This window comes from Podarcis raffonei, chromosome 4 (assembly GCF_027172205.1).
Source record: "Podarcis raffonei isolate rPodRaf1 chromosome 4, rPodRaf1.pri, whole genome shotgun sequence".
NCBI lineage: Eukaryota > Metazoa > Chordata > Lepidosauria > Squamata > Lacertidae > Podarcis > Podarcis raffonei.
Genome location: NC_070605.1, coordinates 1577057 through 1603215, shown reverse-complemented (window position 1 = coordinate 1603215; position 26159 = coordinate 1577057). Strand labels below are relative to the sequence as shown.

The 26159-nt window shown below is 49.5% G+C and overlaps 3 protein-coding genes across 15 annotated transcripts in view; 1 reads left to right on the top strand and 2 right to left on the bottom strand.

Annotated features, from left to right (window-relative positions):
* LOC128412017 (zinc finger protein 420-like) overlaps positions 1-26159 on the bottom strand; it is a 983187-nt gene that overhangs the window by 375279 nt on the left and 581749 nt on the right. The window lies entirely within an intron of this gene.
* Positions 16024-17344, top strand: LOC128412267 (olfactory receptor 52B2-like). Its single transcript, XM_053385177.1, has one exon. The coding sequence runs from the start codon at positions 16358-16360 to the stop codon at positions 17342-17344; it is 987 nt and encodes a 328-aa protein (XP_053241152.1). The 5' UTR covers positions 16024-16357.
* LOC128412092 (olfactory receptor 52K1-like) lies at positions 23221-24250 on the bottom strand. The gene has a single exon (XM_053384942.1). It carries the CDS (start codon positions 24238-24240, stop codon positions 23245-23247), a length of 996 nt encoding a protein of 331 aa, XP_053240917.1. The 5' UTR covers positions 24241-24250; the 3' UTR covers positions 23221-23244.

The window sequence follows — 26159 nt, the reverse complement described above, 5'->3', positions numbered from 1 at the left end:
CGGAACAGCTCTGTCTTGCAGGCCCTGCGGAAAGATGTCAGGTCCCGCAGGGCCCTGGTCTCTTGGGACAGCACCTTCAACCTGACCCTGTACTCCACCGGGAGCCAGTGCAGCTGGTAAAGCACTGGATGAATGTGATCCTGTGGCCAGGACCCCATCAGGAGTCTCACCCGCTGGCCATCCAACCTCTGCTTAAAAACCTCCCAGGAAGGAGAGCCCACTGTCCCTTCCACTGTCAAACAGCTCTTACTGTCAGAAAGTTGTTTCCCTACCCCCAAGTGTTTAGTCAAAATCTCCATTCTTGTAACTGGATGCCATAGGTTCGAGTCCTACCCTCCAGAGCGGGAGAAAAGAAGCCTGCCCCCTTCTGACAGCCCTTGAGATATTTGGTTTTAAATGCATTGTAAAGAGTGTGTATGGGAGTATATTGTATTTAAAAATAGGGTATCAGAGTTTTTAGGGGGCTAACTGTAGCCTTATTGGAGTTCACCAATTGGGTCTGCGTTGCTCCGGGACAGGAGGAAGGAAGTCAAAATGACACCGAGTTGGTTCAAAGAAAGAGTTTATTCTGCTCTCCGGATAGCAGAAGGCACTTGCGTGATCAAGTCCGCAGCAAGTCCAAAGAAATGACAGGTTTCATGCAGTTTATATATCCTCCAGGCACCCTCTCCCTCCCCCCCTAGGAACCCAACCAGGTCAGCCTATGTAGGCAGGTTGACATCACATATGTTCCTGCTCTGGTACTCTCAACCATAAAAGGATCTTCCTTTCTGTACTTCTGACCATAAAAGGATCTTCCTCTTCCTACTCTTATCTGGGAGGCAGAGGTCACCATTTCCGAAAACACACTCTGGCGTTATTCCCAGACGTGGGTCTGCGTGTCTTTGTGGTCAGCACATAAAATAAAGTACACACGCATCATCCCTGCTGTACTGGAACTTGGCAAGGTCACTCATTGCCGCCACGGACTGATAAGGGAGAGAGCTGTGTTCTTATTAAGGATTTACTCAACGGCTTATGCATTTTAGCTAAGGAAAAATAGGAATTTTGGTGCAGTTTAAAACTGCCTGCACAGTCAGTTTTTGGGTTTTGGAAACCCATTCCTTCATTCCCTCCTCTTCTTTTGGACAGCCTTTCGGCTCATCCCAAGGTACTGGGTCGTGTCAGTGCTGTAATCTGGGGCCGAATCATTTGCAACATCATTTTATGCATCATATTTTGCAGGCATTGCGTTAAGCAGGGTATACAGGAGCAGAAAAGAAGCAAGATTAGTCCATTAACATCATTACAAGTCCTCTAAGCCACCCAAGGTTCGGAAGCCACTCAGTCAACCAAGACATGTCCCATCCGTTCCAGGTTGGGACAGGAACATGGGCTACCTTCTCTCTTTCTGTTGCCAGGTGCCGAATAGCTACACCATGGCCTTCAGAAGCATCTCTGCCTCTGATGTGGAGGCAGGGCAGAGCCATCCTGGCCAAGAGCCACAGCCTTATCTTCCACAAACTTGTCCAATCCTCTTTTAAAGTCTTCTAGGTTGGTGGCCATTCCTTCCTCCCACAGATTCAGGGCAGATTTTTAAATCCAGCAGCTTCCTCGGATGTCCCCGCTGAGTTCTAGTGTTATGAGGGAGGGAAAGGGGAAAAAAGCTTTCTCTCTCCACTCTCTCCACGCTGTGCGTCATTCCACAAACTACTATCATGAACCGTGGAATGGCACCGTTGGAAGTGAGCGCCAGGACTAGTGGAATCTAGTCCTGCAATGACGGAATCTTTTTTTGCCCGTTGTGGGGCTCAAAAGAGACGCCGAGATTAAGAGCCTTGTGCTCTACTGACTGGGCTGCTTTTTCTCTCACCTAAAAATGCTGCAAACCTCCATCAAGAGGGGAGTCGCTCCAGCCTCTTTGGCCACTGGGGCGGCTCTTTTCTGAACTGTTTGAACCATACACCAGTTAAAGGAGCCCTTTGTTTTTTCTGAACCGAATTATCTGATGTTCAGCATCAGCTCTTTGCAAACCCGGCTCTTGTTTCCTTTGGCTGAGCTGCTCCCAGCCTCCCTGTCTAGCACCCTCACCCAGGTCACCCAGACAAAGCCCCAACATGCCCCCCCCTCCACAGGGGTCCTGTTCAGCGAGCAGCCTGTGTGACTTACTGGAATCCTTGCAAGAGAATCCAGAGGAGGAGTCTTGTGCCAGGAGGGGCGTCCTCATCTCCTGCCCTTTGCAGGGTTTATAAGCCGTTGCACCATCTCCCGAGTGGGAGCTTATAATGGGCCTGGGATTTGGAGGGGGGGCAGCTGGGCTCTTGCAGCTGAAGGGTTCAAGCTGCCTTCTCTGTCTGTAGCCTGAAGATGTATAGGTGGTACTTAACACCCAACAAACTAGCAAAGATGTACAATTAATTAATTAATTAATTATATATTCCTTAAAGCCCCTTCATGGATCACTGCCTTGCCGTGGCGAAGGGGCTTGAAGAACTCAGAGAAGCTATGAACTATGCCGAGCAGGGCACCCAAGATGAACAGGTCATAGTGGAGAGTTTTGACCCACCGTGATCCACCTGGAGGAGGAACCGGCAAGCCACTTGTGATGGGATGGTGAGCTGCTTGTGCGTAAAATCCTAGTCCCTCAGAGTTTGGCTAAGTCCACAAACCTCTGTCTGTGACGGAGCTCCTTAAGCATGTCTCCATCAGTCGCTCGTTGAATCGGACAGTGGGCGTTTACGGAACTTCTTCCAGCATAAAAGCTCCTTAACGGAAACGCGTCTTCTGGACTCTCGGCGTGACAGTTTCCAGCGAGGAGTGGGTGTCCCTATAGGAGGTCCTGAAACCTCCCCACTGTTCTCACTTGAAGTGTCTCTGAGCCCTCCCTCCGACTCACTTTCCCTTGGAACTCCACTTCTCCCCCTGCTGGTCCCCTCCTCAGCTGAATGGTCTCTCTCACCCTCCGTGAGCCCCTTCACCTCCTGCGTCTCAGATGGCAGTTCCCTGACATCCACCTCCCCTCCAGGGCCCCCTTCACCCCCTTCCCTCCCCTCCTCTGCGGGAGGCGAGGGAGCAAAACCCCTGAAGGAACCTCCCTCATCTTCCGAAGTTTCGAACACTTCCCTCCACCTGTTGCTGTTTCCGGTTTCCAAGTACTCCTCCTCATCGGAGTCTGTTCCTTCTTCCAACTCCGATTCCCTGAATCCTTCCAGTTCCTCCTCATCATCGGTGGTGCCAAAGTACTCCCTCCGGAACCTCGCTACTGGCTGAGGTTTCCTGGGGAACCTTTGGTGGAACGTTTCGATCAAGATCTCGTCACGGACCTCCTCTGCCGTCACCCAGGTGTTTTCCGACTCCGGCTCCCCTTCCCACGCGACCAAATACTCCACCTGATTACCCTTCCACCTGGAGTCGATGATTTCCGCCACATGGTTGCTGCTTTCCCTTTCTTCTATGGCTGGCCCCCGTGTGGATACCCCTTCACCTTCCCCCCTATATGGTGACAGTAATGACCTGTGGAATACTGGGTGCAGTTTCATGTGGTTCGGTAACCGGAGTCTGAAAGCCACTGGGTTGACCTGTTGGATGACCTCAAATGGTCCCAATCTTTTGGGTCTCAATTTCTTGCAACCCCCCTTGAACGGCAACCCTTGGGTTGATAGCCAGACCTGACTCCCCACCCTAATGGTTTCACCTTCCCTTCTGCTCTTGTCTGCCTGCCTCTTATATTCTTCTTTGGCCCTTTCTAAGTTGAGTTGGAGTTGACGATGGATCGCTTCCATCTCTTCTACAAAATGTTCAGCGGCCGCGACACTCCATCTCTCCCCTCCTCCCCCTGGAAACGCCCTGGGGTGGCACCCATAATTAGCCAAAAAGGGGCTCATCCCGGTGGACACATTCTCTGCATTATTGTAAGCAAATTCCGCTAGCACCAACTTTTCGACCCAATCGTTCTCTCTGTCATTGACATAACACCTCAGGTATTGTTGGAGGATACCGTTTGCCCTCTCCGCCTGCCCATTGGTCTCAGGGTGCCTGGCAGTCGAAAAGTTGACCTCTACGTGCAACAAGCTCATAAGTTTCCTCCAGAATCTGGACGTGAACTGTTTCCCTCTGTCGGAGACCACCCTCAAGGGGGCGCCATGCAGCCTAAAAATATGTTCTACAAACAATTTCGCTGTCTCTTCCGCCGTGACTGCATGTGAGCAAGCTACAAAGTGACCCATCTTAGTTAACAGGTCTACTACGACTAGTATGGCGGTTTTCCCCTGGGATTTGGGCAGATCAGTCATAAAATCTATCGATACCGCCTCCCACGGTCGTTCTGGTGTGGGTAACGGTTCTAATAACCCCGCTGGCGCCCGCCTTTCTCCTTTGGCTCTCTGGCATTGGTCACACCTTCTCACATACTCCCGTACATCCTCCCTCACCTTGGGCCACCAAAACTCCCTGGTCACCAACCACATGGTCTTGTGTTGCCCAAAATGCCCCGCTGTGGGGTTGTCGTGCAGCTGTTTGAGTACTCTCCCCCTCAATTCCCCTTCGGGTATATATAGTGCCCCTTTGTAATACAATGCCCCGTTTCTTTCTTCAAAACCTCCGGGGTCTTCTCCCTCTCTCCTTAAACCTCTGAGCTTATCCTGGGCGTATTCATCATTTACCGTTCCCTCTACCAGTTCTCTTTGCCCCACCCAGGCCGCCCCACACACCCAGTGGTCCTCTGGGATGATATGTCTCTCTTCAGGCGCTCCCTCCCCCTCCAAATATTCAGGTTTGCGTGAGAGAGCGTCCGCTCTAATGTTTTCTGGACCTGGCACATAGCAGATTTCAAAATGGAATTTGGAGAACTCCTGGGCCCACCTCACTTGTCGTTGGTTGAGCACTCGTGCCGTTCTCCAATACTCCAAATTCTTGTGGTCCGTACACACTTGCACCTTATGCTGTGCGCCAATTAGTAAATGTCTCCATCTCCGGAACGCTTCGTGAATGGCGAGTAGTTCTCGGTCATATACGGTGTAGTTCCTCTCGGATTTGTTCAGCTTACGCGAAAAGAAGGCACACGGTCTCCATTCCGACTTATTGCTCCCTGGCTGAAGCAGCACCGCCCCCACCGCCCGGTCTGAGGCATCAGTTTCCACTCTCATGGGTTTTTGTAAATCCACATGCAGGAGCTGTTCTTCCGAAGCGAATGCCCTTTTCAATTCCTCAAATGCTTGCTCCGCCTCCGCCGTCCAAACGAATTTCTTCTTGCTGCTTAGACAGTCCGTGATGGGAGCCGTTAAGTGGGCAAAGTTCTTGATGAATTTACGGTAAAAGTTCCCAAACCCTAAGAACCTTTGCACATCCTTTTTCGTTTTCGGTGTCTTCCATTCCAGCACCGCCTGGACCTTGCCTGGATCCATGGCTAATCCCTTGTCTGATAAGCGGTACCCCAGGAATTCCACCTCCTTGGTGTGAAACTGACACTTCTCCAATTTCACCCACAGCTGGTTTGCTTGCAGCTGGCTCAGCACTTCCCTGACATCCTTTACATGCTGCTCCTCATTCTCTGAATATATCAGCACGTCATCGAGGAAGGCCACGCAATTCTTGTAGAGCAAAGGTCCCTTGACATGGTTCATGAGCGATTGAAAACAGGCGGAGCCTGATTGCAATCCGAATGGCATAACGAGATATTCAAAAGCCCCCAAAGGGGTGAACATGGTGGTTTTCCATTCATCCCCTTTCCTTATTCGTATCAGGTTGTATGCCCCTCTCAGGTCCAGTTTCGTGAATATCTTTCCCTTCCTCACCCTGGTCAAAATGTCATCAATCCTGGGCATGGGGAAAGTCACTGGTTCTGACACGGCATTTAGCCGCCGGTAGTCCACTACAAGCCTGGGTTTATCCGTGTTTTTTTTGTCCACAAAAAACACTGGGCTCCCCCCCACCGCTCTGGACTCTCTGATGAAGCCCCTCTTCAGGTTTTTATCAATAAACTCCCTTAACTCCTGCATTTCCCTGTCTGACATGGCGTACAGCTTGCCCACGGGGAGCTGGGCCCCAGGGACCAGGTTAATTTGGCAGTCAAAGGCTCTATGCGGTGGTAGTTTATCTGCTTCCCTTTCGCTGAAGACCTTGCTCAGGTCAGCGTATTGTTTGGGCACCTTCCCTTTGTCCGCCACTTCCGTCCCTGCTAGAAAGGCTTTTGCCCCTTCTGGCACCTTTCCTTCTCTGCAGTGTTCCAGGCAATGTGCTGACCCAAAGGAGACCACTCTCTGATGCCAGCCCACTAGCGGGTCATGCAACGCTAGCCAGCTCATTCCCAAAATGACGGGAGCCCCTCCCAGGGTGGCCACATTGAACGCTATCCTTTCGGTGTGCCTGGCCACCCTCATAACCATTGGGACGGTCTGTAGGCTAACTTCTCCTCCCAACAGCTCCCTCCCATCGATCGTGGTCACCTGCAGGGGGTTGCTTAAAGGGAGTATCTGTATCTGGTGTTCAGCTGCAAACTCCTTACTCATAAAATTACAGGAGCTGCCTGAGTCCAACAGCGCCTTTGTCTTTAGTGGGTATCCGTTTGCCAGCTCTAGCAACACCTCTACTAGGGCTGGTCTTGGAGGTTCCGGAGTGGGCACTTTTACTGCTCCTTGGCCTGGCTGCAGTGCCCTGACGGTGGCAGCCAGGCGTTGGCTTTTACTGGCTCCTGGACTCCCTCCTCCTTCCCCCCAACAGCTCCCGCCATCCCTTGCCATTCCTTTCTTTGCGGGCAGACTCTGGCAAAGTGACCTGGCTGCTGGCACAGATAACATTTCTTGGCGCTCTTTTCCTCCTTCTTCCTCCCTTCACTGGGATTTGAAACTACGCGCGCGCGCGCTGTTCCAACTTCCATCGGCTCTCCTGGCGGGAAACTCGGCTCTGGAATCTCTGGAATGCGGAAATCCCTCCAACGCTCTCCTTTCCCCTCCCGCTTCTCCAAGGCTCTTGCCTCCTGGCGCGCTCCAATGGTCAGCGCTGATTTGGTCAGCTGGTCCATAGACTCCGCCCTGGGCGCTCGGGAAAGTTCGTCTTTCACCGCCGAAGAAAGCCCCTCTTCAAAGAGCATTTGAATGGGTTCCGCCGATAGGTCCCACCCTAATTTATGTATCAACATTGTAAACTCAGTCCAGTACTCACGAACCGATCGGCTACCCTGTTTGCAAGCCATCAATTGTCTGCGCACCAGTCCCTGTTCAATCTCGCTGGAAAACATCAAATCCATGGCGCGAAAAAACTTCCTCGTGTCCTTCAGCATTTCACTATTCCCTGCCATCAGGGGTCTAACCCAGTCTCTCGCCCCCCCTGCTAGCTGGACTTCCAACACCCTGTACCTTTCTTCCAGGCTTGGACCCTCTCCAGCTCCTCCTGCTCCCCCAGCTCCGGCTGGGTTGCTCATGATGCCTCTCTGCACAAGCTGCTTTCAGTGACTGTCCGATTGCTGTGATGGGATGGTGAGCTGCTTGTGCGTAAAATCCTAGTCCCTCAGAGTTTGGCTAAGTCCACAAACCTCTGTCTGTGACGGAGCTCCTTAAGCATGTCTCCATCAGTCGCTCGTTGAATCGGACAGTGGGCGTTTACGGAACTTCTTCCAGCATAAAAGCTCCTTAACGGAAACGCGTCTTCTGGACTCTCGGCGTGACAGTTTCCGGCGAGGAGTGGGTGTCCCTATAGGAGGTCCTGAAACCTCCCCACTGTTCTCGCTTGAAGTGTCTCTTAGCCCTCCCTCCGACTCACTTTCCCTTGGAACTCCACTTCTCCCCCTGCTGGTCCCCTCCTCAGCTGAATGGTCTCTCTCACCCTCCGTGAGCCCCTTCACCTCCTGCGTCTCAGATGGCAGTTCCCTGACACCACTCCAGTATCCCTGCCAAGAAAACTCCATGGACAAAGACAACAGGCATATAAAAGTTATGACGCTGGAAGATGAGCCCCTCAGGTCGGAAGGCGTCCAACATGCTACTGGGGAAGAGCGGAGGGCAAGTACAAGTAGATCCAGAGCTGATGAAGCGGCTGCGCCAAAGCCGAAAGGACGCTCAGTTGCGGATATGCCTGGAAGCAAAAGGAAAGTCCAATGCTGTAAAGAAAAATATTGCATAGTAATAATAATAATAAATAATAAATTTTATTTATATCCCGCCCTCCCCAGCCGAAGCTGGGCTCAGGGCGGCTAACAACAATAAAACAATACAAAAGTACAACACAAACAACACTCTAAAATCATTCATTATAAAATTAATTAAATTCAAGCCACTGGCCACCATTGGGCCAGAGCTCCGCAAAGATTGCTGAGGGAGGGAGTCAGGCTGTGCCCTGGCCAAAGGCCTGGCGGAACAGCTCTGTCTTGCAGGCCCTGCGGAAAGATGTCAAGTCCCGCAGGGCCCTAGTCTCTTGTGACAGAGTGTTCCACCAGGTCGGAGCCACAGCCGAAAAAGCCCTGGCTCTAGTTGAGGCCAGCCTAACTTCTCTGTGGCCTGGGACCTTCAAGATGTTTTTATTTGAAGACCGTAAGTTTCTCTGTGGGGCATACCAGGAGAGGCGGTCCCGTAGGTACGAGGGTCCTAGGCCGTATAGGGCTTTGAAGGTTAAAACCAGCACCTTAAACCTGATCCTGTACTCCACCGGGAGCCAGTGCAGTTGATATAGCACCGGATGAATGTGATCTCGCAGCGAAGACCCCGTAAGGAGTCTCGCTGCAGCATTCTGCACCCGCTGGAGTTTCTGGGTCAGTCTTAAGGGCAGCCCCACGTAGAGCGAGTTACAATAATCCAGTCTGGAGGTGACCGTCGCGTGGATCACAGTGGCTAGGTCAGGGCGAGAGAGGTAAGGAGCCAACTGCTTAGCTTGGCGGAAATGGAAAAATGCCGCCTTTGTTATAGCTGCAATCTGCGCCTCCATGGAAAGGGAGGTGTCGAAGATTACACCCAAACTCTTAACGGACGGTGCTGGCACTAACTGCGCCCCCGCAAGAGATGGGAGTTGCCCCCCCAATCCCATATCGTCCCGTCCCAGCCACAGGACCTCTGTCTTCGAAGGATTTAGCTTCAACCGGCTCCCACGTAACCATCCAGCCACAGCTTCCAGACATCTGGTCAGTGTGTCTGGGGCCGAGTCAGGATGGCCATCCATCAACAGATAGAGTTGGGTGTCATCGGCATACTGATGGCAACCCAGCCCAAAACTCCGGACAAGCTGGGCGAGGGGGCACATAAAGATGTTGAAAAGCATTGGGGAGAGTATCGCACCCTGAGGTACTCCACACACCAAGGAGTGGCGCGATGACAATTCCCCCCCAAGCGCCACCCTCTGTCCCCGACCAGAGAGAAACGAGCGCAGCCATTGAAGGACTGTGCCCTGGATCCCCACGTCGGCAAGGCGGTGGTCCAGAAGTTCATGATCGACCATGTCGAAAGCTGCTGACAGATCTAGAAGAATCAGCAGCCCTGACCTGCCTCGATCCAGCTGTCTACGAAGATCATCTGTTAGGGCAACCAGAGCTGTCTCGGTCCCATGTCCAGCGCGGAAGCCAGACTGGAATGGATCCAGAGCCGATGTTTCATCCAGAAACCCACCAAGCTGTTCAGCAACCGCTCTCTCAATCACCTTACCCAGGAACGGAAGATTCGAAACCGGGCGGTAATTGGATAGATCTAAAGGATCTAATGATGTTTTCTTTAAGAGCGGGCGCACCACTGCCTCCTTCAGTTCCCCTGGGAATGTCCCCGTGCCAAGGGACAAATTGATGATATCCCCCAGGAGGGCCCGCACCTCGTCTGGACACGCTCTAATCAGCCAAGACGGGCACGGGTCAAGAGGACTGGTGGTGGGCTTTCCAGCTCGGAGGAGTCTGTCCACATCGGCTGGGGATATCCGGTCAAAGTGGTCCAATACTGGACCCGAGGACAGTCGAGGGGCCTCCAGTTCCTTTATTGTATCCAAATTGGCAGGGAGGTCATGGCGGAGCAACAAGACCTTCTCCGCAAAAAAGCTCGCAAATGCCTCACAGCCGTGTGTCAAATTGTTATTTAAATTTGGCTGTCCTTCAAGGGACGTTAAAGACCCGATTATACTAAATAATTGCGCCAGGCGAGAGCTAGCGGATGCAATGGAGGCCGAGAAGTAAGACTTCTTAGCAGCCTTCACCGCCATCTCGTAGGTTTTCATAAAAGCCCTATAAGATGTTCTTGAGGCTCCGTCACGGGCACCCCGCCATACTCGCTCTAGCCGTCTGAGGTCCCGCTTCATTTTCCGGAGCTCCTCGGTAAACCAGGGAGCCCGGTTTCTGCGGGGTCGCAGAGGGCGCTTCGGTGCGATCTCATCGATGGCTGCCAGGAGTTGGATATTCCAGCCCTCAACAAGCTCAGTCAATGAGTCGCCAGGGGGAGCAAGGTCCCACAAGGCTTGGCGGAATCTATCAGGGTCCATCATCCTCTGCGGGCGAGCCCAAATCGGCTCGGCACCTAAGCAGGGTGGGGGTGGAAAGTCAATCCTGGCTTTCAGAGCGTAGTGATCAGACCATGGCACCTTCATCGAAGGAGACATGATCACATCTATACCTACACCAAAGATCAAATCCAGCGTGTGGCCTGCTTGATGTGTGGGGCCCGAAACAAACTGGGAGAGCCCTAGTGTCGCCATGGAAGACACCAGGTCCAGAGCCTGTGAGGAGGGAGTGGCATCAGCATGGATGTTGAAGTCCCCCAATACCAATAGGTTAGGGAACTCCAAGGCCCAGCCGGCCACCGCCTCCAATAGGCCTGACAGGGTGGCTGCTGGTGCGCTAGGTGGCTGGTACACCAGTCAGACAGCCAAGCTCACCTCAGAGCCCCACACTAGGCCAACACATTCAATGCCGGGGATCGATGGCGATGGTAGAGGCCTGAAAGGACAATCTTCCCGGATTAATAATGCCACCCCTCCCCCCCGGCCCACAGTCCGTGACTGGTGGAGGACGGAGAAACCCGGGGGCGCCATCTCTCGTAAGGTAACTGTTGCCCCTTCGCACACCCAGGTCTCCGTCACACAAGCCAGGTCGACCCCCTGCGAGATAAAGAAATCTCGCAGGGTGGCGGTTTTGTTGCCTATAGACCTGGCATTGCACAGCACCAGTGACGGAGGTGAGTAATCCTTGCTCGCCCTACCCTCGTCCCTCGGGATGAGGCACAGATTGGAAGGGGTACGAGCATATCCATATCCATATAGGAACCTGGAATGTAAGAACCATGAACCTGGGTAAGTTGGATGTGGTCAAAAATGAGATGGCAAGAATAAATATTGACATCCTGGGCATCAGTGAACTAAAATGGACGGGAATGGGCAAATTCAGTTCGGATGACCATCACATCTACTACTGTGGGCAAGAAACCCGTAAAAGAAATGGAGTGGCCCTCATAGTCAACAAAAGAGTGGCGAAAGCTGTACTGGGATGCAATCTCAAAAATGATAGAATGATCTCGATACGAATCCAAGGCAGACCTTTTAACATCACAGTAATCCAAGTTTATGCACCAACTACTGGTGCTGAAGAAACTGAAATTGACCAATTCTATGAAGACTTACAACACCTTATAGAAGTGACACCAAAGAAGGATGTTCTTCTCATTATAGGGGATTGGAATGCTAAAGTAGGGAATCAAGAGATAAAAGGAACAACTGGCAAGTTTGGCCTTGGAGATCAAAACGAAGCAGGGCAAAGGCTAATAGAGTTCTGTCAAGAGAACAAGCTGGTCATCACAAACACGCTTTTCCAACAACACAAGAGACGACTCTACACATGGACATAACCAGATGGGCAGCATCAAAATCAGATTGATTATATTCTCTGCAGCCAAATATGCTGTATAGTCAGCAAAAACAAGACCTGGAGCTGACTGTGGCTCAGATCATCAGCTTCTTATAGCAAAATTCAAGCTTAAACTGAAGAAAGTAGGAAAAACCACTGGGCCGGTAAGATACAATCTAAGTCAAATCCCTTATGAATACACAGTGGAAGTGACGAACAGGTTTAAGGATTTAGATTTGGTGGACAGAGTGCCTGAAGAACTATGGATGGAGGCTCGTAACATTGTACAGGAGGCAGCAACGAAAACCATCCCAATGAAAAGGAAATGCAAGAAAGCAAAGTGGCTGTCCAATGAGGCCTTACAAATAGCGGGGGAGAGAAGGCAAGCAAAATGCGAGGGAGATAGTGAAAGATACAGGAAATTGAATGCAGATTTCCAAAAAATAGCAAGGAGAGACAAGGCCTTCTTAAACGAGGAATGGAAAGAAATAGAGGAAAACAATAGAATGGGAAAAACCAGAGATCTGTTCAAGAAAATTGGAGATATGAAAGGAACATTTCATACAAAGATTACCATAATAAAAGACAAAAGTGGAAAGGACCTAACAGAAGCAGAAGACATCAAGAAGAGGTGGCAAGAATACACAGAGGAACTATACCAGAAAGAAAGGGATGCCTCGTACAGCCCAGGTAGTGTGGTTGCTGACCATGAGCCAGACATCCTGGAAAGTGAAGTCAAATGGGCCTTAGAAAGCACTGCAAATAACAAGGCCAGTGGAAGTGATGGTATTCAAGCTGAACTATTTAAAATTTTAAAAGATGATGCTGTTAAGGTGCTACACTCAATATGCCAGCAAATTTGGAAAACTCAGCAGTGGCCAGAAGATTGGAGAAGATCAGTCTACATCCCAATCCCAAAGAAGGGCAGTGCCAAAGAATGCTCCAACTACCGCACAATTGCACTCATTTCACACGCTAGCAAGGTTATGCTTAAAATTCTACAAGGAAGGCTCAAGCAGTATGTGGATCGAGAACTCCCAGAAGTGCAAGCTGGATTTAGAAGAGGCAGAGGAACCAGAGACCAAATTGCAAACATGCACTGGATTATGGAGAAAGCTAGAGAGTTCCAGAAAGACATCTACTTCTGCTTCATTGACTATGCAAAAGCCTTTGACTGTGTCGACTACAGCAAACTATGGCAAGTTCTTAAAGAAATGGGAGTGCCTGATCACCTCATCTGTCTCCTGAGAAATCTCTATGTGGGACAAGAAGCTACAGTTAGAACTGGATATGGAACAACTGAATGGTTCAAAACTGGGAAAGGAGTACGACAAGGCTGTATTTTGTCTCCCTGCTTATTTAATTTATATGCAGAATACATCATGCGAAAGGCTGGGCTGGATGAATCCCAAGCTGGAATTAAGATTGCCAGAAGAAATATCAACAACCTCAGATATGCAGATGACACAACCTTGATGGCAGAAAGTGAGGAGGAATTAAAGAACCTTTTAATGAGGGTGAAAGAGGAGAGCGCAAAATATGGTCTGAAGCTCAACATCAAAAAAACGAAGATCATGGCCACTGGTCCCATCACCTCCTGGCAAATAGAAGGGGAAGAAATGGAGGCAGTGAGAGATTTTACTTTCTTGGGCTCCATGATCACTGCAGATGGTGAGAGCAGCCACGAAATTAAAAGACGCCTGCTTCTTGGGAGAAGGGCAATGACAGGCCTAGACAGCATCTTGAGAAGTAGAGACATCACCTTGCCAACAAAGGTCCGTATAGTTAAAGCCATGGTTTTCCCAGTAGTGATGTATGGAAGTGAGAGCTGGACCATAAAGAAGGCTGATCGCTGAAGAATGGATGCTTTTGAATTATGGTGCTGGAGAAGACTCTTGAGAGTCCCATGGACTGCAAGAAGATCAAATGCATCCATTCTTAAGGAAATCAGCCCTGAGTGCTCACTGGAAGGACAGATCGTGAAGCTGAGGCTCCAGTACTTTGGCCACCTCATGAGAAGAGAAGACTCCCTGGAGAAGACACTAATGCTGGGAAAGATGGAGGGCACAAGGAGAAGGGGGCGACAGAGGACGAGATGGTTGGATAGTGTTTTCGAGGTTACCAGCATGAGTTTGACCAAACTGCGTGAGGTAGTGGAGGACAGAGGTGCCTGGGGTGCTCTGGTCCAGGGGGTCACGAAGAGTCGGACACGACTAAACGACTAAACAACAACATTCCTTAAAGATAAAAAAAAAATTATGGATTTAATCATGATATATATTTTTTATTTTTTTTAATAAAAATTTTATTAGGGTTTTTACATTACAAAATAGAAAAAGAAAAAATACAAAATACAAAATAAAAATAGTTAAAAACAATCAATCCTTTCATCACATTATTATTCATTTACTTGTTTCCCGGACCTCCTCGTACCTCCCTTTTTTGTATTCCAGTTCAATTTATTAGCTCAGCAGTTTCTTTCCCTCTTTATTCTACCCAGATCTTTAATCTTAAATTATCATAACATTAAATTTTTACTTATAAAAAACCATTTTTTCATATTCTTTTATACCATTAGCTAGAAACCACTTAATTTCTTCTTTTTTTTAAAGATATTTATTTAGTTTTTCCACCTTTATACATTCAAAAAGAAAAAAACAAAAAGGTTAAAAACATATAAAGTTTACAATCCTTATTTTCAATAACATATTTCCCTGACTTCCCCACACCTCCCCTTCTTATATTCCAATTCAAATTGTTAATTCAACAAGTTCTTGTCCCCAATTTTTGACCTTTTTATATTTAATTCATTTTTTAAAAAAACCAATTTTAACTTATAAACATCAGTATTTAAACATCAGTGCTCATTCTTAAAACTTTTTTCTAAAGTCGACCCAAATTCCCTTCCACGAATTCCCCAATTTTCATACTAATAACAAACAAAATTAAAAAAAAGATTATTATTCTGCACCCTTTGGATTCCCAAACCCCACCCCACCCTTTCCCGGTTTCAATCCCCAACAAATGTCCATCAGTCTTAGTCTACTATCAGCCTGGAGACCTCACGTCCGAGGCTCTTAATTCTCTCTCAATTCCTCTCTGCCGGTTTTTTTGGTAGTCCTTAATATTAAACACCAGATCTCGGAGAAGCTCTGTCCCGATAGGGTCCATATTTCTTCCAGCCAGACCTCCATACTTAAAAATGGAGCCCGAATCTTGTTTCTTACTCCTTTTAAGTCCAAATGTCCCAAAAGCTCCAACTTTCACCTTATTCAAATTTGTAATCCGTAGGTCTTCAGATCTCCACATAAGGAGATCTCTCCATTCTTCAATCTTCAATTCAAAACAGATTTTCATCATCCAGTACTTATTTTCCTTTGTAGCCATCATGTCAGGCCTCTGGCTCTCCTTTGTCATCTGCAACATTACATCTCCTCCTTCCTTTTCCTCAGAAACAACATATATCTCTTTCTCCACACTCTCAAATCTTTCAAGTTTCTCTTCTTGTCCAGCTGCATGGACTTCATGAGTCAAGTCCTTATCAAATTCAATGGATTTGTTTACTGTTAAGTCCAGTACTCCCTCCCTTTGGTGGGGCTTCTCTTCCCTGGGGGAGCCCAGGGGAGCAGGTGGCCAGGTTCCTCCTCTCCCAGCAAGGGGCCTCCACCTGCTGCAGCTCCTCCCCACCTGCTCCTGGCCAAGGGGGAGGCTGCGGAAGCCAAGAGTCATTATCCGGATACTGTCCCCAGATGAAGCCACAGGGGAAGAGAGCAGAAGGAGCTTTGAGAGCTGGAGGAGTGGGGGCTGAAGACTCCCTTGCTTCCTCACCAGCTGGGGTGGAGGAGAGGAGAAGTCCTCTGCTCAGTTGCAGCTGGAGACCTCAGAGGATAAACGAGGCCCTGACCTGCTCCCTCCCCTCCCAGGCAGAAGCTCATCCATCCAGGAGAAGGAGGACCTCCCTGGTGAGTCAATGCTAGCCAGTCCTTCCTCACTGCTGTATCGCTTGGAGAACAAGAAATTTCATTTTGCCCTCAAAATTAAGCACTAAAACTGAACCAATGAATGGAAGCTGATTGAACAGTTGAGGATGGTGGGTCTGCTTGGCCTGGAGGAGACCAAGAGATGGCATGAGAGCCATCTTCAGGTATCTGAAGGGCAGTCACATAGAAGATGGAGCAAGCTTGCCTTCTTCTGCTCCGGAAGGGAAGACCCAAATCAACGGATTAAAATGGCAATAAAGGAGATTCCGACTAAACTTTAGGAAGGGCAAGAGCTGTTTGACAGTGGAATAGACTGGTGGCCTCTCCTTCCTTGGAGGTTTTTAAGCAGAGGTTGGGTGGCCACAAGTCAGGGGTTCTGTAGCTGTGATTCCTGTATTGCGGGGGGCTGGACTCAATGTCTCCACAGGATCCTTTCCATCTCTACAATTCTATGAAATCCAACTTGTGAATCGTCAGGCTGAGGACGGAACGGACTGAGGCTGCTCTTTCCATTCCTCCAACCTGCCCATTTCCTTCCATTCTGCCTCCCTCTCTCAGAAGCTACCCTCTTCCAGACTCCACCTCGGTGGGTTGAGATATCATGGAGACAACCAAGACACTCCAGGTTTCTGAACCCACCTCTGCCAACCAGAGTGCCTTCCACCCGGCTTCGTTCATCCTTCTTGGCATCCCGGGCCTGGAGGCGTACCATGGCTGGATTGCCTTCCTCTTCTGCCTGATGTACATCGTGGCCCTTCTAGGCAACTCTTGCCTGCTGTACATCATCGCCACCGAGCGCAGCCTCCACCAGCCCATGTACCTCTTCCTGGCCCTGCTGGCTCTGGCAGACCTGGCCTTGTCCTCCTCCACTGTGCCCAAAACCCTGAGCGTCCTCCTCTCCCTCTCCAAGGAGATCTCCTTCCAGGCCTGCCTGGCCCAGATGTTCTTCACCCACCTCAGCTTCATCGCAGAGTCCACCATCCTGCTCGCCATGGCCTTTGACCGCTACGTTGCCATCTGCCGACCGCTGCGCTACGCCGCCATCCTCACCCGCCCCGCCATCGTGAGGGTCGGGCTGGCAGCTCTCGCCAGGGGCTTCTGCGTGATGCTCCCCACAGTCTTCCTCCTCCAGAGGCTGCCGTACTGTGGGCACCGGGAGATGCCTCACTCTTACTGCGAGCACATGGGCATCGCTCGCATGGCCTGTGCAGACATCCGCGTCAACATCTGGTACGGCTTGGCGACCACCCTTTTGTCTCCTGGCCTGGACGTGGTCCTCATTGCCGTCTCCTACACTCTGATCCTCAGGGCAGTTTTCCGTCTCCCAACCAAGGATGCCCGCCTGAAGGCCATCGGGACGTGCGGCTCCCACCTGTGTGTCATAGTCTTGTTCTACACCCCTGCCTTCTTCTCTTTCTTTGCCCACCGCTTTAGCCACGGCACCATCCCTCAGCACCTTCTCATTCTCCTGGCCAACATCTACCAGCTCCTCCCTCCTGTCCTGAACCCTATGGTCTATGCGGTCAAGACCAAATGCATCCGGGAGAGGCTGGCTCAGGCCCTCTGGAAAGCGGGGAAGGGGTGCTGAGCTTGGGGTGCTGAGCTTGGGGTCCCTGGAAGGGTGGGTGTCTGTTTTGCTTGTTTGTTTTATTCATTCTTTGGAAGCATTGGAGGGAGTGCACCAGGGGGTGTGCCTTCCAACTCTACAGTTGGGTGATTCTGTGATTCCGTGCCCTGTTCTGCCCCCTAAAATGAGGGAATGGGTTTTGCCTGGAAAATAACAGGAAAGTCTGATGCAGGAGCAGAAAATAACAAACCCTAACAACTCAAAGCTATTCTAGGCTGTATCCACAGAAGCCTAGTGTCCAGATCAAGGGAAGTAATATTCCTGTTCTATTCTGCCTTGGTCAGACCACACCTGGAGCAAGGTGTCCAGTTCTGGGCACCACAATTTAAGAAGGATCTTGACAAGCTGGAACATGTGCAGAAGAGGGTGACCACAATGATCAAGGGTCTGGAAACTAAGCCTTATGAAGAACGGTTGAAGGAGCTGGGTATGTTTAGTTTGGAAAAGAGGAAACTGAGAGGAGACACAATAGCCGCCTTCAAATATCTGATGGGCTGCCAGATGAAGATGAGGTGTTCAGTTTAGAAGGTGTGCAGTGGAGGGCAACCAAGATGACTGAGGGTCTGGAAACCAAGTCTTATGAAGAACTGCTCAAGAAGCTGTGTATGTTTAGCCTGGAGGTGAGAGAATGACCATTTTCTTAAGGGCTTTTGCATGGCACATGGAGCAAGTTTGTGTTCTCCTTGGAGGATAGGACTTAAACCCATGACTTCAAGTTGCAAGAAATGAGATTCTGACACCAGGAAGAATTTCTGACGGTAAGAGCCATTTGACGGTTTAACAAATTCCCCTGGGAGGTTGTAGACTCTCCTTCCTTTGAAGTTTCTAAGCAGAGGTTGGATTGTCATTTATCTTGGGTGCTTTAGCTGAAATTCTTGCATGGCAGGGGGCTGGACTAGATGATCCTTGGCATCCCTTCCAACTCTAGAATCCAATGATTCTATGATTTCTTTTGCTGATTTCTCCTATCTCAGACTCTTACTGCTGAGTCTTGAGAGATGGGTATTGGGGGTGCTATCCTTGGAAATTCTGAATCAATGAATCCCCACATTTTGTCCTGCTGTAGATAAGCCCAAGGAGGAGGTCTGGGTATGGGGTAGTCCTTAGAGTGTCAGACTAGGTCCAGAATCCCCATTCTTGGGCACCCCTCATTTCTCTCAGCTCAACCTCACTCACCAGGTTGTTGTGAGGGCAAAAGGGGAGGGGAGAGAAGATGCCTGCATGCCGCCCTGAGCAATTGGGAGGAAAATATCACTGTGAGAGATGATTGATAGATAGATAGATAGATAGATAGATAGATAGATAGATAGATAGAGATAGATAGATAGATAGATAGATAGATAGATAGATAGATAGATATAGGCTTTATCTGAGCATTTGGGTCTGGCTCAAAGCAGTGCTTTTGGGAAGGGGGGGAAAGCATTTTGGTGAATGGGAAGAACTCAGAGACGGCTCTTTTGTCATGAATGTGTCTGTTGTAGGGGAATTAGAGATTAAAACACATGAGAATGCTTGGCCAGAGGAAGAAATGGCCTGACTCAGAAGAAGAAGAAGAAGAAGAAGAAGAAGAAGAAGAAGAAGAAGAAGAAGAAGAAGAGTAGTAGTTTGGATTTGACATCCCGCTTTATCCCTACCCGAAGGAGTCTCAAAGCGGCTCACATTCTCCTTTCCCTTCCTCCCCCACAACAAACACTCTGTGAGGTGAGTGGGGCTGAGAGACTTCAGAGAAGTGTGACTGGCCCAAGGTCACCCAGCAGCTGCATGTGGAGGAGCGGAGACACGAACCTGGTTCACCAGATTACAAGTCTACCGCTCTTAACCACTACACCACACTGGCTCTCAGCTGCCGAGAGCTTGGCATGCTGCTTCTACGGGCGACTCCCAGCGCTTTCTGAAAATGCAGGGAGAGCCCATAGCCCGGGGGCAGCCGATGCATGCTTGGTTATTTACTCCTGACATTTATAGTCCACTCTGTGGCCAAAAGGGGCCATGGAATCATAGAAGTCCCTATTTTCACCAGATAAACACTGAGAGGTATGTCAGGGCAGCCGGCACTTTGATGCAACAGCCACGTGGCATCCATTAAGAGGGACCGCTGCCCAATCGACTGTTTCAGCCCACTCCCCAACCTGGTGCCAACACCATTCCGCCTAAAGAGTTCATGCAACACACAGCTTACGACAGGCGTCCTTGCACTGAGGCCCACATGCCTAGTTATTAGCAGAGCAGGTTGGGTTTGCAAGAGCCAAGAGATCCAGAAACTTAATCATAGAATCATAAGAGGTGGAAGGGACTCCAAGGGTCATCTAGTCCAGCTCCCTGCAATGCAGGAATCTCAGCTAAAGCATCCATTACTGGTGGCCATCCAACCTCTGTTTAAAAACCTCTGAGGAAGGAGAGTCCACAGTTTCTCGAGGAAGACCATTCCACAGGCAAATGGCTCTTTGTGGCTGCTTATGATGTGAAGACCGCCATAAACAGATTTGCCCTCTGTTGCAGGACACACACACCCCCGCCAATCATTCAGTTTGTACAAACACGACACACACACTCACACGACATACGCGACGTTTCTGTTATAAATTCATAGTAAATCAACCATACATCGGATTTACACCGGTCCACTTTTATTTTAGGGACGCGGGTGGCGCTGTGGGTAAAAGCCTCAGTGCCTAGGGCTTGCCGATTGAAAGGTCGGCGGTTCGAATCCCCGCGGCGGGGTGCGCTCCCGTTGTTCGGTCCCAGCGCCTGCCAACCTAGCAGTTCGAAAGCACCCCCGGGTGCAAGTAGATAAATAGGGACCGCTTACCAGCGGGAAGGTAAACGGTGTTTCCGTGTGCGGCTCTGGCTCGCCAGAGCAGCTTTGTCACGCTGGCCACGTGACCCGGAAGTGTCTCCGGACAGCGCTGGCCCCCGGCCTCTTGAGTGAGATGGGCACACAACCCTAGAGTCTGTCAAGACTGGCCCGTACGGGCAGGGGTACCTTTACCTTTACCTTACTTTTATTTTGCTCCATGAAGGAAGGACTATCAAAGGGGGGTGGTTTGGTCCTGGTCAGCCATAATCCCTTAAGCGTACCAACACATACACAGGAGCCCTACCCAGTTGCTATGCCAACCCTGATGATCCCAGACAGAAGACCATCAAAGTCACAAAGGACTTGCATTTGGGAGTGGATTCAACACGGACTGGAACAAAGGACAATGATCAGATCTTCCCTCTGGGGGCAGGAAACTGCCAACTTCCCTTGGTCCTCTGTAAATGACTCATGGGGAGGGGGAAAGGAGGAACCAGCCCGGTGACAGGACACTCAGGTTACCTTCACAACTCCTCCCTCAACCCCTCCTTTTTGTGATGTGTCAGTGATGTCATGATGTAGTTGTGATGTAGTTCTAAGGGTGTAGCTTGGGGGATTAGTAGCTAATAAAAGTTGGGGTCTTTTTTGTTCTGGGCTTCCATCTTGTTCCACCTGGTGGCAGGTGGGAGTCCTGTCGCGAAAATCTTCAATAAAGACCAAGCCTACTGGCTGCTGTTTTGCTCTGGTCTTCCTGGCTGGTGTCCTTGTGGTTTTTTTTGTCCAAGGGAGCCCTCGGATTTCTCCGTTAACAGCTCCATACTTCCCACCAGGCACCAGCAGGGTTGAAACACAGTCAGCGGCAAAGTGAAAGGAAATCAGCCCTCAGTCTTGATGAGCAACATGTGGATATTTTCACCCCCTCCCATTGCAAGAATCTCCTGACTTGATGTTTTCAGAAAGGAGGGGGCGGGGCTCTTCGCTTCTTCCACTCCTGCCTGACTCTGTGGGAGTCTGTGTGTTATCTCTGTATTGATTAGATGGCTGAGTGAGAGCTATAACACTCATGCAGTCCAGTTACCTCTTTCAGTTTTTAGTTTGCAGTGGCTTTTAGAAAATAAAGACCTTATGCTTCACAGCAATCTTCCGTGTTGTTCATACTCTGCTGAGTTTGGTGCTCACAATGGACAGTTGTGAGTCCAGTGCACTTAGACCTGCTTTCCAGGCCTGGAAGGTCTCTGGAAGTGCTCCCCAGTTGCCTAGCCCAGTCGGGGCAGAAGAAGTTACAGATAGGTAGCCATGTTGGTCTGCCATAGTCAAAACAAAAAAAAATTTTTTCCTTCCAGTAGCACCTTAAAGACCAACTAAGTTAGTTCTTGGTATGAGCTTTCGTGTGCATGCACACTTCTTCAGATACTGAAGAAGTGTGCATGCACACGAAAGCTCATACCAAGAACTAACTTAGTTGGTCTTTAAGGTGCTACTGGAAGGGGCAGAAGAAGTTATTGAGCCCAGTCGTTGGCACCGGCTCAAAGGCGGACTGACACGACACACGATCTAGGCAGATTACTTTTTTTGCCCATCCTTAAGCTGTATGTGCTCCCGTTGCACGGTCCCAGCTCCTGCCAACCTAGCAGTTCAAAAGCACGCCAAAAAGTGCAAGTAGATAAATAGGTATCTGGGAGCATGCTTGTTTTCTCCTGCTCTGCAGGATAGGACTCGAACCCCTAGCTTCAAGTTCCAAAAAAGGAGATTCCGGCTAAACAACAGGGAAAACATTCCGACAGTAAGAGTTGTTTGAGAGTGGAACAGACTCCCTCGGGAAGTTATGGACTCTCCTCCCTTGGAGGTTTTTAAGCAGAGGTTGGATGGTCCTCTGCCATGCATGCTTTAGCTGAGATTCCTGCATTTCAAGGGGATGGACTAGAGGACCCTTGGGTCCCTTCCAACTCTACAGTTCTATGATTCTATATCCCAGTTTGATCAGTGAGATAATCCAGAGGAGCACAGTAAATTGTCCCCTGTGGTGCAGATGACCCAAAATGGCCTCAACCAGAATTTGGGCATTTAGTGTCCCTGCTCCCGTACGGTGGGAAATGTTTCCAGGAGAGATTCAGGAGGCAACCTCACTCCCCTTTAAAATTAAACTAAATGAATGAAACACTCTGAGACGCAGTGCCAAATCTCATTTAGTATTTTTTGCTGGCAATTTAAGTTATTTTTCAGTGGAAAACAGGTTTGTGTTTTTTTACATATTATATTTAGGACAGTTTACAAGTCAACATATGTAGCATAACCTTTATCATTTATACAGTGATGAAAATAATATAAAATAATACCAATACCATAATGCAACAGTGCATGTTCTCTGGGAATTTATGATTCCAAAACATAATAAAAAATGACTATTATTCAATAGATGACGTTTGCTGATTATTTTTTATTTCCTGTGATAGTAAGTTTTGATAATGTTACTACATTCCAGATTCTTTCAAACCAAAGACTGAAGTTGCTGTGCCTCTGTGAGAGCTATTTTTGCTGCAAACAGTACAGTATTAATTTATCAAATGTATAACAAACTAACAAAACATTCCAACAATTTTAAGAAAGAAAGAAGGAACGAGGGGGCTGGGGAGAGACCCCAACAAACTCTGTCATGTAAATTCATCATCTTCACTTTTGGCTTTCTGGCTCCTCTGGAAGAACGGTCAGGCTGAGCAGAGAGAAGCTCTTCATCTCCCAGATGTCCTCTGACCCTAATGGCAGCCAGGGTGAGACCTTCAGAGGAATGTTTGGCAGAATCCTTCCACGTCCTTTCAAGAAAGACCCAAGCAGTAGACTTCTGTCATTTGTTCCCTGTGCCATATGAACACCCTTGAAATCATCTCGGGTGGCTACCAGTTTGCATGGCTCCAGACCAGCCTGGGTCAACCTGCTGCAGCCCTCCATATCTTTTTGGACTCTAGCCCCCATCATGCTGGCTGTGGCTGGTGGGAGTTGTAGTCAAAAACAGCTTCAGGGTACCAGGTGTGCAATGTCTGCTAAATCTGGCACACAGACAGATCGGTCACTTGGTTCTGCTCCTAGCCACTGCTTTCCCGGGGACCAAATGAGCCCATTTCCTCCTGAGTAGCTTCCAAAGACTGTCCTGGATCTCCTTAGTCCTCATGCCATAAATGATGGGGTTGAGGATCCAGGGAAGAAACAGGTATATTGCGCTGAGCAGATTGTGGACATCCTGGCTGGCTGACTTAGCTAAGCGGAAGACAAGAGAGGAGACAAGGCTGCAAGAGTAGACTGTAAGGATGACCATGAGGTGGGTGCCACAGGTGTGGAAGGCCTTGTGTCGGGTGTGGCCAGAGCTCATCTGCATGGATACCTGGAGGATGCAGCCATAAGAACCCAGGAGGAAACAAAAGTCAAAGATGATGGTGATGGTTCTTGCTGCCAGGCCTACAATCTTGTTCCTGGAGATGTCACCACAGGACAACTTCATGAGGGCCATGTGCTCACAGGCAAAATGCCCAATGATGTTGGACCGGCAAAACCTCACCTGGGAGGCCAGGATTACCACTGGGCCCACTACAGCCAGACTCCGGGCAAGAGCGACCAGTGTCAATATCACCAGGAGCTTCTTCGTCATGATGTCTGTGTAATGCAGAGGGTGGCAAATGGCCACATACCTGTCCAAAGCCATGAGGAGGAGAATATTGCAGTCCAACATGAGGACAAAGTAGATGAAGAACATCTGGACCAGGCACTCCGTCAGGGAGATGTGGCTGGCTCCGAGAAGGAAACTGAGGAGCATCTTGGGAAGGATGATTGTGGAGCCACAGAGGTTGACTGCGAAGAGCAAAGCAATCAGGACATACATGGGCGAATGGAGACTGTGATCTGTCCTCACAGTGTGGATCAGGATGGAGTTCCCTGCAACAATCATGAAGTAAAGACAGAAGAAAGGGATGGCGAGGAGATATCTGGACTCTTGGAGGCCTGGGAAGGCGAGCAGAAGGAATTCTGTGTAGGAGACATTGGCTGTTCCGTTCTGATCCCCTCCAGCCATCTTGGCGATGATTGGAGATAACACTCCTTAGATCTGAAAAGAGGGAAGAGAGGAACATTTCACTCGTTATTTTACAATCTGTGGGTAGTATGGCAGCAGTGACCATTGCTGGACTGGGAGAGCTTCACCACAGTAGTTCAGACACTGGCAACTTTAAGACTGGATCAGTGCAACAGATTCTATATGGAGCTCCCCTTGTGCTCGATTCAGAAGGTGCCGTTTGTGCAGAATGCTGCAGCACAAATGCTTACAGAGTGAGACCCTGTCACCTTTTAGCACCTCTGCTCAGAGATCTGCACTGGCTGCCAATTGGTTACAAGACCAAGTTCCAGGTGTTACTATCAGTACTTAAAGACCTTTCCAGTTTGGGACCTGTTTGCTTCTGGATTTGCCTTACCGCGTAGGAATCTACTTAATACCTGTTCAGCAGTCCCCTTGCCTTTGGAATATTTTAAAAAGATCTGTCTTTTGTTAATCATTTTACTGCTTTTTTTGGTAACCTGCTTAGAGGTTTTATTACAGTCAAGCAGTTTGTTAGTGTTGTGAAAGGAATAAGGGGGGGGAATATTTCATCCGTTAGGAGCACATGAAGTTGCTTGGTCCCTCTACCTCAATATTGCCCACACTGACTCAGGGGCGAACGAAGTCTAACCGATATCCAGGACGGTGCAAACCGCTGGCTGCACACGTGTTGCGCCGCTACGTACAATGCATGTGTGGTGTCACTATATAGGGCGCATGTGTGGCATTGCTACGTACAGCGCATGCGTGCGACACCACGCATGCGTTGTACATAGAGGTTTGCCGCTGGTGCCACCAGAACACCATACAGACGGTGGCGGGATCCTCTGATCGTGGCTGCAGCCGCGAATGGAGGATCCTCCATACGCCACTGCGGCATATAGAAATAAAAGACAAAAGAAATAAATGGCAAGATGGCACCACAATGAAAAGGAAGGGACGGTATCTTGCGGGTAAAAGGGATCATTCCCAAGCAGCAAAAAAAGGAGAGAGGCAGCCTGGAACTCAGGATCAGTCCCCATCTGTAAAAAGGGAGCAGCAGCCTGAGCCAGTTCCAGGCAGTTGCGATTTTCAAGTGGGGTTTAATTAAATACTGGCAAATTCAGGTTGTGTAGTTAAAGTTGGTTCGGCTCTCTTGTGCAACAAACCCAGCTCCCCGCAAAATAAATAGACTTTTGGTGGTGAGGAGAGTGACAGGAAGATGCCTTGGAGAGAGAGAGGAGGGCGGGAGGCGGGTGGCAATAGCTTGTAAGGACCAAAGATGCGATCTGTCTTTGCTAACACCAGTTCTGCTTATCACCAGATGCAGTTTGACACACGTATTTCCCCCCATCTTGTGTAGGCATACTACATTATATTGTTCTGCCCACCCAAACCTCCTTGAGCCGCAAGTGAGATTCTGGGGGTTCCAGGCACTCACTCAGGGGTTGTGTTTCCTTTGGAGAACAAGCATAGCAGAACCTGGGGTGTGTTTTATGATACGTGGCTTATTCACACAAATATACAGCCTATACCTGTATGGAGAAAGTGCAGAGCACTCACATTCCAAGAGCGTCCTGTTCCTCCCATGGCTGCAGCCTCAGATGCCAAGAGACCCCAAACATCATGTCTGACTCTCTCTGCAGCATAAAACTGCCAGCCTCATGCTCTCCTCCCTCGTGCCCACCCACCTTGCAAAAGTGACCCCCCCCCCGTTCACTTGCCTCCTTGCCCACTGCAGTCCTGTCTCTCCCTCCTGAAATTCTGGCCTTTTCTCTCTGCTATCTCTCCGCTCAAGGAGGGGCTAGAGCATGTGACTCTTAATCTCAGGGTTGTGGCTGTGAGTCCCAGGCTGGGCAAGACTTCTGCATTGCAGGGGATGGAATTAGATGGTCCTTGTGGTCAATTCTATGATTCCA

Bases quoted from the DNA above. Each gene is read 5' to 3' on its own strand.
- LOC128412267 (XM_053385177.1), top strand. From the start codon at position 16,358: ATGGAGACAACCAAGACACTCCAGGTTTCTGAACCCACCTCTGCCAAC.
- LOC128412092 (XM_053384942.1), bottom strand. From the start codon at position 24,240: ATGGCTGGAGGGGATCAGAACGGAACAGCCAATGTCTCCTACACAGAA.